The sequence below is a fragment of the Odontomachus brunneus genome, unplaced genomic scaffold, assembly GCF_010583005.1.
Source record: "Odontomachus brunneus isolate Ranch 3 - 2012 unplaced genomic scaffold, Obru_v1 Obru_scaffold_040, whole genome shotgun sequence".
In the NCBI taxonomy this organism is placed as follows: Eukaryota; Metazoa; Arthropoda; class Insecta; order Hymenoptera; family Formicidae; genus Odontomachus; species Odontomachus brunneus.
The window spans coordinates 184,779-198,190 of NW_022639490.1; the positions used below are offsets into that span (position 1 = coordinate 184,779).

General features: G+C 38.9%; 1 protein-coding gene across 3 annotated transcripts in view; it reads right to left on the reverse strand.

Annotated features, from left to right (window-relative positions):
- Positions 1 to 13,412, reverse strand: part of LOC116844219 — an 84,548-nt gene that overhangs the window by 11,718 nt on the left and 59,418 nt on the right. For 2 of the 3 annotated variants that reach the window (XM_032815442.1, XM_032815443.1), the window contains exons 4-9: positions 10,969 to 11,066; positions 10,776 to 10,899; positions 8,309 to 8,540; positions 5,233 to 5,700; positions 3,354 to 3,398; positions 2,501 to 3,151 (exon numbers count right to left, since the gene is read on the reverse strand). In XM_032815442.1, coding sequence (XP_032671333.1) covers positions 2,501 to 3,151; positions 3,354 to 3,398; positions 5,233 to 5,700; positions 8,309 to 8,540; positions 10,776 to 10,899; positions 10,969 to 11,066 — 1,618 coding nt within the window. The remainder of the gene's footprint in view (positions 1 to 2,500; positions 3,152 to 3,353; positions 3,399 to 5,232; positions 5,701 to 8,308; positions 8,541 to 10,775; positions 10,900 to 10,968; positions 11,067 to 13,412) is intronic. The other variant, XM_032815444.1, reaches the window with a different exon arrangement.

A 13,412-nucleotide genomic window follows, 5' to 3' on the forward strand; every position in this document is an offset into this window, starting at 1 on the left:
TAATCGAATTCGTTGAAATCAATCGTCAATTAAACATTCTTTGATTGACATTCTTTGCTCGAACCGATCGTTAATTAATTGGAATATACTCGTTCCAATCGCATTACTGGAATAAGAAAAATTTAATTGATACTTTTACAACTCCGCGAGTATAGCATAGCATTAAAAACAGATTCAACTGAAACGTGACTTACGTTTCTCTTCCATTATTCGAAATATTATGGCGTTTCTGAAATTTGCTATCTTGTTAAGGCTCCTCGCATTGTCCATCTTTTTTTAATGACGTCAGAAGCGAGAAAATGGATGCTAAAAGTTCGTACGAAATACGTTAAAATAAAAATATATATCCATAAAGTAACACTTGCAATCGATTAAACAAATATCGTAAATTAAACAAATTGTCGTAAATTAACGTAACATACAATTCATTTTCTTAACCTATTTCTCCGCCTATTTCTATTCAGATTAATTTACAATAAATTATTGATTGTTAGAGCAAAAGGGGAGTGCGCGGAATATCTTACAAATTTGTTTAATCGATTGCAAGTGTTACTTTATGGACATATATTTCTATTTTAATGTATTTCGCAAGAATTTTTAGCATGCATTTTCTCGCTTCTGACGTCATTAAAAAAGAGATAGACAATGCGAGAGGCCAGGAGCCTTAAGCGCACATTTCAGTCATTCGATACAGATTAGCTATCGATCCGCATGGGATGAGTCGATGTTATGGTGTGTTAAATGCTGGTGTTAAATGGTGTCCTACGGTGTCGGAGTAGTTGTGGTGGGTAGAGATCGAGACACGTGCGTATTTCGTGTCGAAGTGTCACAGCATGCTGAGTCCGGAAGTTACATCGGTATTTACAGGAGAGAAAAAAAACAATGTCGGGGGTGAGTGTTGAGCGATTTCGGGCCATGAAGCGTTAAGCGGTTATCGATAATTATCTACAGATTACTTCTTCTTGCAAAAGTACTCGGGATAGTTGCGTTACGCGCGGTCGGCAATTAATAATCAGGAAGTGATGCGCGGTCAGCGCATTTGCGTTAACATTTCGCGCATCAGCGGCGCATCCGGTGGAAGCGGCAGATGTCGCGGGCATTATTCTCACTTCTTATCAACACGCTAATTACGCTTTCTCAGCAAACATTTGCCGTTGCGATCCTCACGTTCCAGTTGCGCGAACTTTTCCCGGCGGCCTTACGGTTATCGTGAAAGTCGCGGATGCCGAAAGTAATGAGTGAAGTATATACTACTGATTACATTGTTGAAGTGTGTCCAGATGGCCGCGACTACGAGAGATTTCCTCTGCATCTCATCTCAATCTCTCTTCGTCAGGACGTTTATACAGGTTGTCTGACGATAACATATGAGACTCTTGTGTAGATCAGGTCGAACTGAACGAAGAATTCCTCTATCATTTTGTAAAATTTTGAGTTATCAATTGAAGAAGATTTTGGCGAATAAGTACACAGAAAAAAAGATTAGTATCCACTTAGAATTAATATATTCAAATTAACCATCATTGTTTTATATGAGCAACGATATATAATTTTGTTACCAGAATTTTTAAGTCTCGAATTTCAACAGTGTTACAATTTTATCTAAATATTATAATAGTCTCATTAAAGATATAATCTAATTATTTTGTGATGATAATGATATCTTTTCCTTCAACATTTAAAAATATTATATTCTCAATCCAATATTTTGTGCTTTTCATTCATGAAAATAATTTCTGAATGATAAGAATATATTTTTCTTTGTTGGATCACGCATATAAAATGTATTGACGCAAGTAACTTATGTTCGTTTAAGGCTATGTAATCTCATTCAAAGATTTACACGTAAAAAATAGAGATATTTTCAAAACAAGAATGTTCTTTTTTCTGTGTACGATTTGTTTGTGCTTTGAGTCAAACTGATAAAAAAAATGCTGTACCATCATTTTGCAAATAACAATGTAGATACTTGAGTTATTAATTAAAGAGAATTAGCGAACGATCGTGTGCAATTATTATCTAATTAATAACTCAAGAATCTCCGTAATTGTTTGCGAAATAGTATAGAACTTTTGTCCAATTTGATTTGATGTACAAGTATTCAACTCAAATCGTCACACCATGTACCATATCCAGCGCCAATCTTCTTTAGTAACACAACATTTTATGTAGTTGCTCGCAAAATAAACAACAAGATATTCTTAATTTCAATTCGTTGAATTTTACCTGCATACCGTGGTTGTATCTCGAATTTTCAGACCTCTATAAGTAAGAAGGATATTTTAAAGATGTATCTCATAATTCACGACAAATTTGGCGGATTATATCATAAAAATTAACACAAACTCGTACAAGATTTTCAGTTCGACCTACGAATCTTTTCATTGTTGTCGCCAACGATAGAAAGGAGAGTTGAGGCAAATCTCTAGTAGTGTGAAAGTTAATGATATAAGAGCGTGGCGATGTATGCGGAAACAAGCGTTAAATCAGTCCTCGTTACCTTTCGTCGCTCCCGATTTCGGACCCACACTTGGCTCCGGTTCCGAGCTGGGTTCTGGTTCAGAGTTTGGCTCTGGCTTAGAACTAGGTTCCGGCTCGGACTTTGGTTCTGGTTCAGAACTGGGTTCCGGCTCGGATTTCGGTTCTGGTTCAGAGCTGGGCTCAGGCTCGGATTTCGGTTCCGGCTCAGAGGTGGGTTCAGGCTCGGACTTTGGTTCTGGTTCAGAGGTGGGTTCTGGCTCGGATTTTGGCTCTGGCTCAGAATTTGGCTCTGGCTCAGAGCTTGGCTCTGGCTCGGAATTCGGTTCCGGTTCCGAGCTCGGTTCTGGCTCGGATTTTGGCTCTGGCTCAGATACTGGCTCCGGCTCAGACCTAGGTTCTGGCTCAGATCTAGGTTCCGGCTCAGACCTAGGTTCTGGTTCAGATCTAGGTTCCGGCTCAGACCTAGGTAGTGGCTCAGACCTAGGTGGTGGCCCAGACTTAGGTGGTGGCTCAGATCTAGGTGGTGGCTCAGACCTAGGTTCTGGCTCAGAAGTGGGCTCTGGTTCAGAGCTCGGTTCTGGCTCAGAGGTGGGTTCCGGCTCGGATTTTGGCTCTGGTTCGGATTTCGGTTCTTGCTCGACGTGAATGCTGGACTCGACGACCGGTTTTCCTGTGCAACAAAGCATCGTACGTCGTGCCAACTACCTACTTACAAGGGCCATCACCTCGTGCGTCGTGTCTCGAAGGGTGGAGATCGCTACATACACTACTGGGATTTCAGGGAGATTTCCAGCTACGTATCGCTACTAAGTTCTTGGTCAAGCGAGCGACTCATCGGAGAGAGCTGTTCTATACATTATTATTATACATACCGTTCGCGGAGATCGGGGTCGGTTCTGGAGATCGTCGTCGGCGACCTGCGTGAACAAAATGACTATAAGAGCATCTCGCTGGAGGCATTAAAATGCGACGAGATCGCTTCATAAATAATGATTCTTTTCACTCCTTGGGACAGAGTTTAAGATGTCGCGATTAGCATTCTATCACGACGTTAACGAGTGAGAGGCTCAAAACTTCGACTTTGAATAACATCCGTGATAGCTATTATCCGTGTGTAGATAAAAATAATACGCGTGTATTTTTGCGACGTTCACGCCAGTACGTGTTTTCTTGCCCGTTGCGTCTAAGCGTGTCATTACTTGTGCGTTATCATTTTTCCGCGACCGGTGTTCAGGTTAATTACAAAATTGCGTAATTACGTCCTTGAACTTTACGCGATCTCGATCTAATATAACGCGTCGGAATACGCATTAATATGCCAACGGTAGCGTGCCACCGGCTATTTACTATGCGCGTTGTAGTCGGAGATGAAGTCGGTATAGACGCACCTTGAGCCGCGCGCTACTGAACGTGTTTTTCTATTTTTAATATAAGAATAACGTAGACTCTTTATAAACATCCTCGTGCAGAAATATCGCACGGCGGCAAGATAAGTTTCAAGAGAAATTTGAAAGGAACCACTACAGTGCGTGTATAGTCGATTGCATAAAGATTGCGACACTTTTTTTTGGACAAGTTTATACGATACAATGGCTGCGTTCAGCAGAGAAAGCTACTTTGCAACTGTTGTATCAAATGTGTAAATCTGATTCGTATATGCTGCTAGATTTAGCCAAGATTAAGAGCATATACCAATTCACGAATCTTACAACAGTTGCAAGGCAGCTTTCTCTGCTGATTGGCCGCAGCCAACGATATTTACACTTCTGCTTTTGTATATTCTGTACCGAAAAATTCGACGGCTTTCACAGCTCTCTTTGCTCGAACTCGCGCACAGACATTCGCAATCTCATTAAAGATGTATCGCTCACATCTTAAAAATAATGTAAAAGTTTTAGAAAAGTTGCAGATTGATATATATTACATTTAAGCGTAATCACAAACAATTTGATATTGATTCAGAATCTACATCAAAATTGCACTTCCACTTCGAAGTGCACAGAAAGAAAATTAGAGTACCCACTTAAAACTAATGTATTCAAACTAATTATTGTTTTATATACAAATAACGATATATAATTTTGTTAGAAGAATTTTGAAGTCTTGAATTTTGAGAATATTATAATTGCACTTGAATATTATAATAACAGAAGTATATAACATTGCTATCTTTAGTAAAAGAAAAATTTATTAAAAAATAATGAGAAAAAATAATAAAATAAATAATGATAAAAAATAATGACCAAAATTTCAGTTTTTGTATATACAGTGAGTGTAGAAAGTATTCGCGCGCGTACATCAGAGATTGTCTTGAAAAAGGTCTGATGTACGAATACTTTTTACACTCACTGTATGTGCTTTAAATAATATATACAAAGTTTCATTGCAATTCAGAAATGAAAGCTTAAGAGTCAAGAACAACATAAAATGAAGTAAACAAATTATAAACATGTGATTTTTAATCAAAAACTTGTCATTCACATACCGTTAGTTTTTAGACGTAAAATAGAAATATCAGCGTGTTTCTAATTATCAGTGGCTTTTTGCAAAGACTATGCTGGCAATACATCTTCCTCATTCATCGTGTGTTCATAAACTTGTCCGAAAGGAGGAAGTGTCGCAACCTTGACGCAAACAACTATTACACAGCACATTTACCGTAACATCTTCCTGGATGCGTTGACAAATATTGACTTCACGCGCGAAGTGTAACGACACGGCGCAGTAACAAGAGAAAACAAAAAGTCTCACCTTGCTTCGTGCTGACTTGGTAAGTCACGCTGGTCTGCACAGTGACGTCGACGTCCGGTCGCGACGTCAAGCCGAACGTCGCGGTGTCCGCCTTGGCCGATCTTCTCTTCGCTCCCGATTTCTCGGCTTCCAAGCCGGGCTCGGCGTTCGGTTCTGGTTCCGGTTTCGGTTCCGCGCGGGGCTCCGACTTGGGCGTCGATCTCGGTTCCGCAACCGGCTCCAGTTTCGGCTCTGGTTGCGGCAGCGGCTCGTCCTTCGGACGATCTTCGATCTTCGGGAAGGAGCGGCAGGTCGGGCCCAGGTCGCTGGGCCTCCATCCGATCGCGATCCAGGTAGTCGAGTTGGCGACGAGAACGCCTTCCAGTTCCTTGCTGTCTTTCAGGATCCTCCAGTAGAAGACGACGTCGTCGGAGAAGCGCTTCATCGTGTACCCGTCTTGGTCCACGTCGACAGTCTCCACCGGTGATCCTGCAAGCGGGCACATTGTTGGAAGCAAAAGTCACAGCTGATTTCAGCGTGAACTCAGCGGGACTCGTAACTTGACAGATAAGCTTGACACATTCCCGATCGTGTGATTGAGGTCTGTTCACGCTGATGTCGGCTAAATTGCTTCTGCTTGTAAGAGGCTGTTCACGATTGATGGCTCGTTAGAACGACGGTCAAGTTACGTAACGAGAGTTCGCGCTAAGTAGATCGAATCGTCAGCTATCAATATATCGAATTTCAATGCACCGCGCGAGCGCGCTGAATCGTCCCGGAATCCGTGAACGTTGAATAATTTAAGGAGTTTATTCACCAGATAGGGAAGACCGAGACTAGATGTCTTATATTTTGTAATTTCGAAGTTACTACTTCTCAAGCAACTAATTGTTATGACTGACTGTATAAACATGATGGGGGCAACTTTCTTTTGTTAATGCCCGCCACGATCCTGTTAATCGTACATTTTATTCTGTAATAATCAAAATATGAACATGAGGCAACGTAGCATGTAGCACATGTAGCAAACATGGCCATCTTGCCATGGGCATCAATCATGAATCTTTTCACACGAACTTTGGATTTTCTCAATTATTTAATATTTTTCCTTAGAATGAAACTATGAGAAGTGAATTATTTTGCGGTACTTGAAGGCGATCGTAAATCCTTTACTCCAACGTAAACTGGTGAAAACTGTATATTTCCATATATTTTCAAGATTAGATTTTCACGAGTTCACATTAGGTGAAAAGATTCATAATCGAGCTATCGTGATATCAGATTCAGTTGTCTAATAACGTAAGGTAGAAAAAAGAGAGCCACATATAAAATATGTATCTTGATTAGTAGTTCTGGGCTTTCCACGAGACTTCTCTTTTCGGCTTTTAATTATAGGCTTTTATCTCGTTCATCTATATGCTCTACTTCGATTATTTTATGAATGAAAATTACATTTAGAAACAATATATCATATACTTGCAAGAAATATCATTCTGGCTAGTAACACATTGTTTAATTTTCTTATTCAGTCACAACAGAGACTATTAATATAAAATTTCGAGAGCCTCAAAAATTTACTTTGCTATTACCAAATCATTTTTCTATTTCTTAACTGTGATATTATTCCTATTTTATATAATGAAACTTAGGAAAAAGTATTTAGGAAAAAGTATTTATGTATTTATAACGGTAAGTTTCTTACTTGGAAGGTAACTTTTTTATTCTTTTACAAAGTTACACAGGAATAATGGTCATCTATATTGCTTCTACCGTAAGATTATATGTGCAAAATATTCGTTTATCGATTGTTAAATTTCTCATGAACAATATAGGCACAAATTGCGTGAAACTTGAACTACAAATGTGTTTTACCGCGAGAAATGTTACATTAATATACAAAGTTTTTTGTATAATCTTATATATTTTTATTTAAGTGGATAAACTCCTTAGAGAGGGGAAGGGGGAGCGCAAATCCATAACTCCGATATGAGTCATATTAATTGATTTATCATCGACGAAGCGTTGTACACGTCCCGAACGTAAAGATTAATCAGAATTAATTAGGGGGGTAACTTGATGTTGAGGTCTCAAAAATTAGCACACTTTACGAATTTTTTTCTCCGAAACTATGCGGGTGATAAATCCCAAAATTTGTATAGTTATTAAGACATATTTTATTAAAACTTTCTAATTTTTACAAACAGAAATAATGTATAAAATCATAGTTATAATGATATGCGCGCAAGGTGTTGATTTTCATGATCACCACGATTGCGAGTCTCCGTGGTCTGAAACAAGAAAGCAAGTAAAGAAATTAATCTACAGACTTACCGCTATCGTCTGAAGTACGGAAATGCAAGACGAACCAATTTTTAATTAATTTAAGATGTATAAACATACAATTTTTAGTCCATTTTTTAAATTTTATGTTTATACGCTTGAAAAAAATGGTTCATTTTGCACTTCCGTACTTCAGAAGATAACAGCAAGTCTGTAGATTAATTTCTTTACTTGCTTTTTTGTTTCAGACCACGGAGAGACTCGTAATCGTGGTGATCATAAAAATCGACACCTTGCGCGCATATCATTATAACTATGAATTTATAAATTATTTTTGCTTGCAAAAATTAGAAAGTTTTAATAAAATATGTCTTAATAACCATACAAAGTTTGGGATTTGTCGTCCGCATAGTTTCGGAGAAAAAAATTCGTAAAAGGTACTAATTTTTCAGACCTCAAAATCGAGTTGCCCCCTTAAGCACTCCGGCTTAAAGTGAAGTTCAAGAGTAGCCGAAATGAAATTTAACGCAAGACAAGAAGACCAAAAGGAAAGAGAAGCGTATCGAGTTTCTCTTTAATACACTCAACGGGATGCCACTAAAATATTTCTTTGCCGCGCAAAGAGAGCGTTAAAGGAGAATTTTAAGGCGACCCACGTTGTTTCGTTTCCTTCTCTTGTCGTTTTTCTCTTGTCCCGATATCGTACGACGAGAGGACGGGGCACCGGTTTAGCATAAGTGTCCCAGAAGCGGCGGCCCGATGGCACGCGAGAAATTCCCCCCCGTAGGAATTTCGCGGGGCGCGCGGTGAAACTTACTTTTCGAGCAACTCGGGCCGAACCAGCCGTTGTTGCAGTAGCAGTGCTTGGTAGGCGCGGTCGTGCCGCCGTTGTCGACACACGTGCCCTGAATACCGCAGTCCGAGTTGTCCAGGCACTCCTCCTTAAATTCGCACCTCGTGCCGTGATAGAGTCGGTCGCATCTGCACCTGCTCACCAGGTAACGTCCGTGACCGTTGCAGTCCTCGTGGTAAGCCTTCTTGTCGACGATCTGTCGGAAGGCGAAAATATCGATAGTCACTCGAGCAGAGGCTGGAGAGACATCGCGCAGACTTTACAATGCAAATGTATACGTATATGCGGTGTCATTGACCGTAATTCGCGCGCAACCGTTGAGAGAGCCGTGCACTAATTGGCATGAGCGGAATTAGATGAGAGTCTGGAGGATTTGGTTCAGCAATCAGCAGGAGATACCGAGTGACAGACCGCGATCATTTCGGCACGTTATCGTGTACAAGGAGAGACGCGGCGATCTTCTATTTTCACTCAGCCTGATTCCTACGGGTTTCACTGTTCTCTGATACGAGGGTGGTCTGAAAAGTTTCCGACCTAACAAAGATACAAGTCATTTTTTCTGAAAATTGTTTTTTATTTTTCAACATAGTCTCCTTGTAAATCTACACACTTCTCCCAGCGATGCTCCCATCTCTGTAACCCGTCGAAATAGTACTCGGCGTTTTTCTCTGCAAAATAATTGTTCACGAAGGTGATTGCCTCTTCATTTGACGAAAATCTCTGTCCTCCGAGCGCAATTTTTAGATGAGGGAACAAAAAGAAGTCGCTTGGGGCTAGATCTGGTGAGTAAGGTGGATGGTCAAGCAGTTCAAACCGTAATTCGTGGATTTTCGCCATGGCAACCGCTGAGGTGTGAGACGGTGCGTTGTCTTGGTGAAACAGGATTTTCTTTTTCTGCAAATGTGGCCGTTTTCCCGCAAGTTCTGCCTTCAGCTTGTCAAGTAATGATGCGTAGTATGCTCCTGTAATGGTTTTTCCTTTTTGAAGATAATCGATTAAAATAACTCCATGACTATCCCAAAAAACAGTCGCCATCACTTTCCCAGCCGAAAAAACAGTTTTTGCTTTTTTTGGAGCCGGTTCCCCCTTTGCAGTCCACTGTTTGGACTGTATTTTTGTTTCAGGCGTATAATGGTGTATCCAAGTTTCATCTACAGTAATTAATCGGCGCCAAAACTCGGATTTATTGCGCCTAAACTGCTCCAACAGAGCGTTGGAAATGTTCATTCGAACACGTTTTTGGTCTAACGTGAGCAAACGCGGCACCCAACGCGCGGACAGCTTTCTCATGCCTAAATGTTGATTTAATATGCGACAAACACGTTCTTTTGACATGTTCATAACCTCTGCTATCTCTCTCACTTTAATTCGGCGGTCGTCTAGCACCATTTGGTGAACTTTGGCGATGTTTTCGTCGGTAGTTGCAGTTTTTGGACGTCCTGAACGTTCATCGTCTCCCAAGCTCTTACGGCCACGTTTAAATTCAGCGGCCCAAAATTTCACTGTCGTAAATGATGGTGCAGAGTCCCCATACACAGAATCCAACTCATCTTTGATTTGCGTAGGCGTATTGCCTTTCAAAAACAAATATTTAATGACAGCTCGATACTCGATTTTGTCCATTTTCACAAAAACACTCACATCAACTTACTCAAACGACTGTTACATAACAACTGCGAGTCCAAAATGGCTGAAACTTCGGTGAGTAACTGTCAACAGATGAACAACGAAATTCACTAGCTTTTATTTACAAGTGCTGCTATCTTCACGTTGAGGTCGGAAACTTTTCAGACCACCCTCGTAATTTCGCCTTAATTACTGCATTTAATGCTCTTGTAATTGCAATTTTTGCGCACTGAGAGAAATCTCTAAAAAATTGAGAAATATTTACTTAGTGGATATGACACATTTACTTGTGGTAATACACATATTTTTACATTGGAAAAGAAATGATTTTCAAATGAGAAAATATACATTTTTTCTCATGGAAGCAATTGTTTACTTAAATAAACTAATTTAAATTTTTAGGTTTAATATGTTATTAGTATTCACAGTATAAATATTTGTTGTTTTTTAATAATAATATACCATATTTTCACTGAGAAAAAGTTGTTTTCGAATGAGAAAATACACATTTTTTAAAAATCATTTTCTTTTCATGAATTGTTTATTCTGTTTAAGTAAAATAATTTAAATTCGAATAAATATGTTATTAATATGAATGAATGTTTGTTATTTTTTAGATGCTTTTTCTTTCAGTGGAGGAATAGATTGCTGTAAAAGTCGATTCGCGACTTATATTTTCAATGATTGTTTACAATCATTACATCTGTTTTATCCGTGAAAATTCTCAACGATCGTCAAATCGCCGCTCTCTCTTTCTGATCGGGTTCTCTCGGATATTTTCCGAGAGAAATCACGAAAAACTCACGTCGATGTCCGCGCACGACCAAAATCTGTAGTTGGAGCCCCATTCCTCGGCCTCCCGCAGCAGTCTAATGGTGCAGTCGGTGCAGGTGAAATTATGCGGCAGCTGCACGGCGTAACTTTGCGCACTGAAAATTGAATATGACAGGCTTATATTAATGAGGGTTCCGAGCGTGATCGCGTCGTCGTGTACTTACGTAGCATCATCTTCGACAAATTCGCTGTTTCGCGTGACGGGCGTCAGATCGATCAGAGGCCTGTCGAGAGCGTCTAAGATCTGAAGCCGGAAGCCACCCTGGAAAGTAGAAAATAAGCTTATACATGGGGAGAAATATTGTAGTAAAAATTACGTTAAAATTATACTTCATTTTACAATGCTTCCTGTAAAGTTCGAACATACTCGTACTTTGACGTTGTAGTATAAATTATTTTTAAAATAGTATAAGTTTCTATATAGAAACTTATACTAGAAAATAGAAAATGAAATAGAATATAAATAGAAACAATAAGTTTGGCGATTTATCGAATATATGATGTAAAAAAAATATTGAAGCAATTATAATAATTTTATTGTAGTAAAAAATCAAACGTGTTTAACATCTTTTAACAAATATACACGCGGAGAAAATATTGTAATAAAAATTACCAAAAAAAAAGAAAATTTTTGTAATCTTGGATCATACAGAATTACCATTAAAATCACTATATATCTATTTAAAAATGTTTTGCACGTTTAACTTTTTATTGCAAAATAATTGCGTGAAAAAAATGTCTGTTTGAAGTAATGAAATTTCTGGTGAAATGTAAGGCAGAATTCTGTTCAACAAGATTTCTGGTAAATTTGAACAGAATTCTAATAACTTCGAGTAGAATTTTCTGGTTTGCTCATTTTTCCTCAGAAATTTGGTTAATCCAACCAATGTGTTTTTTTGTGTGTAATTATTTAAATGCTTTTCATATATATTGTATATTCAGTAGATTACCAAATTTACTATTTTTTCTATAGTAAATTTATACTGCAATTTCAGTTAATCTAACTTTATATAAACTTTATGAAAGTTATTGTAAAGAGGAATATAATCTTAATGTAAAAATTCCATTACAATATTTTCTCCGTGTACAACAGTTTCGCTCATAGTTACTACATAATCCAAGATTACGAAATTTTGTCGTAATTTTTGCTACAGTATCTTCTCGATGTGCGTCAAAAGGTACCGTGTGATCTGCTCATTACTCGGCAGGAAACAAACCCTGCTCGTTTCTCGATTAATTTATCGTTTCGTCGTTTCGTTTCGAGATTCGACTCTCGCTCTCACGCGATACAAGCGAGTTTCCGTGCAAATGTGAAATTCATAGCTCCGCTGCGAGTTTCGCGATGAGCAATGCATCGTCGGGACGAGGCAAAGTCACGAGACGATTTCGATTCCGGTCTCGAGCGGAATCGGTGCAAGTGGGTCCCGGTCGCTCGATTTCTCGATTTTTTCCCTATAACCCGACTGCTGCAAGAAATCGTCGAGGCGATTCGTTCCGTCGTCGTGATCGACTGCGCTATCCTCAATAAATCAACGGTATCATATAAAAATTTTCCTGTACTGAATTCACCGGCACGAATAATTGCTTTACAGTTACTCATCAAAGCACACACATATCATCGCACGTCACCCTTAAAAAGAAGAATTATTTTAATTGCATATTAATTAACAGTCGCGTCCATAATCATGTTAATTTTATACGGCTGAAGGTACCTGGATCTCTTCCTCCTTCTCTCTCTCTCTCTCCCTCTCTCTCTTTCTATCTCTATCTACCTATCTCTCTACCTATCTACTTCTCTCTACCTTCTTTCTCTTTCTCTCGCTCTCAAATACCAGGATACTCGAGTCACCCGGACATGTGTTTATCTCGACTCGTAGCCGTGAATAACAACTGAAAGATGCGGATATTAGCCGGATTCTGGCACGAATGTGTCCATCGTCCAGACGTCCGCCGTGCCGCAGGCCGGGATAGCGGTATATTGGAAATGTTCGCGTCATACGAGTGTGTCATACGTGCTTTTCGCACGAGTGATCCCGCGTCGCGCTTGCGAGTCGGCATCCGGCTATGAACTACGGGTGTGCGACTTTTCTTTCTTAAATCGCAATGCGATACGCAATTGGAGCTTCATCGCAGAACAATCCAATACGAAATCGGCGCTTTCGTGTTATGAGACTTACTAAATTGCCGGGGCACACATACGAATCAATCAATTTACATAATTGTGTACACACACTGAGAGAAAAGACTGGTAACTATAACAAACTGCATTTAGTTACAGAAATTCGTTGAATCCTTAGTAACTAATACTAAATATGATAATAATTACCAAATATTTAATAGATTGGGAGTATGACGCAATTGCATTTACAGTAATATCAATTAAATAATTTAGTAATAGTTACTTAATGTTAAATATTTAATATGAAATATATTACAGTTATGAACAGATATTTGATAATTGTTATGAAATTGTTATATCCTATGTAATAAAAGATTCAATAGGTACGAGTTCTATTTTGTTACCAGTATAAGTATGTTTTGTTGCAGCACAACGAAAAATTCATTCATTTGCAGCTATTACATCGTTTCAATATCTATTATTACAGAT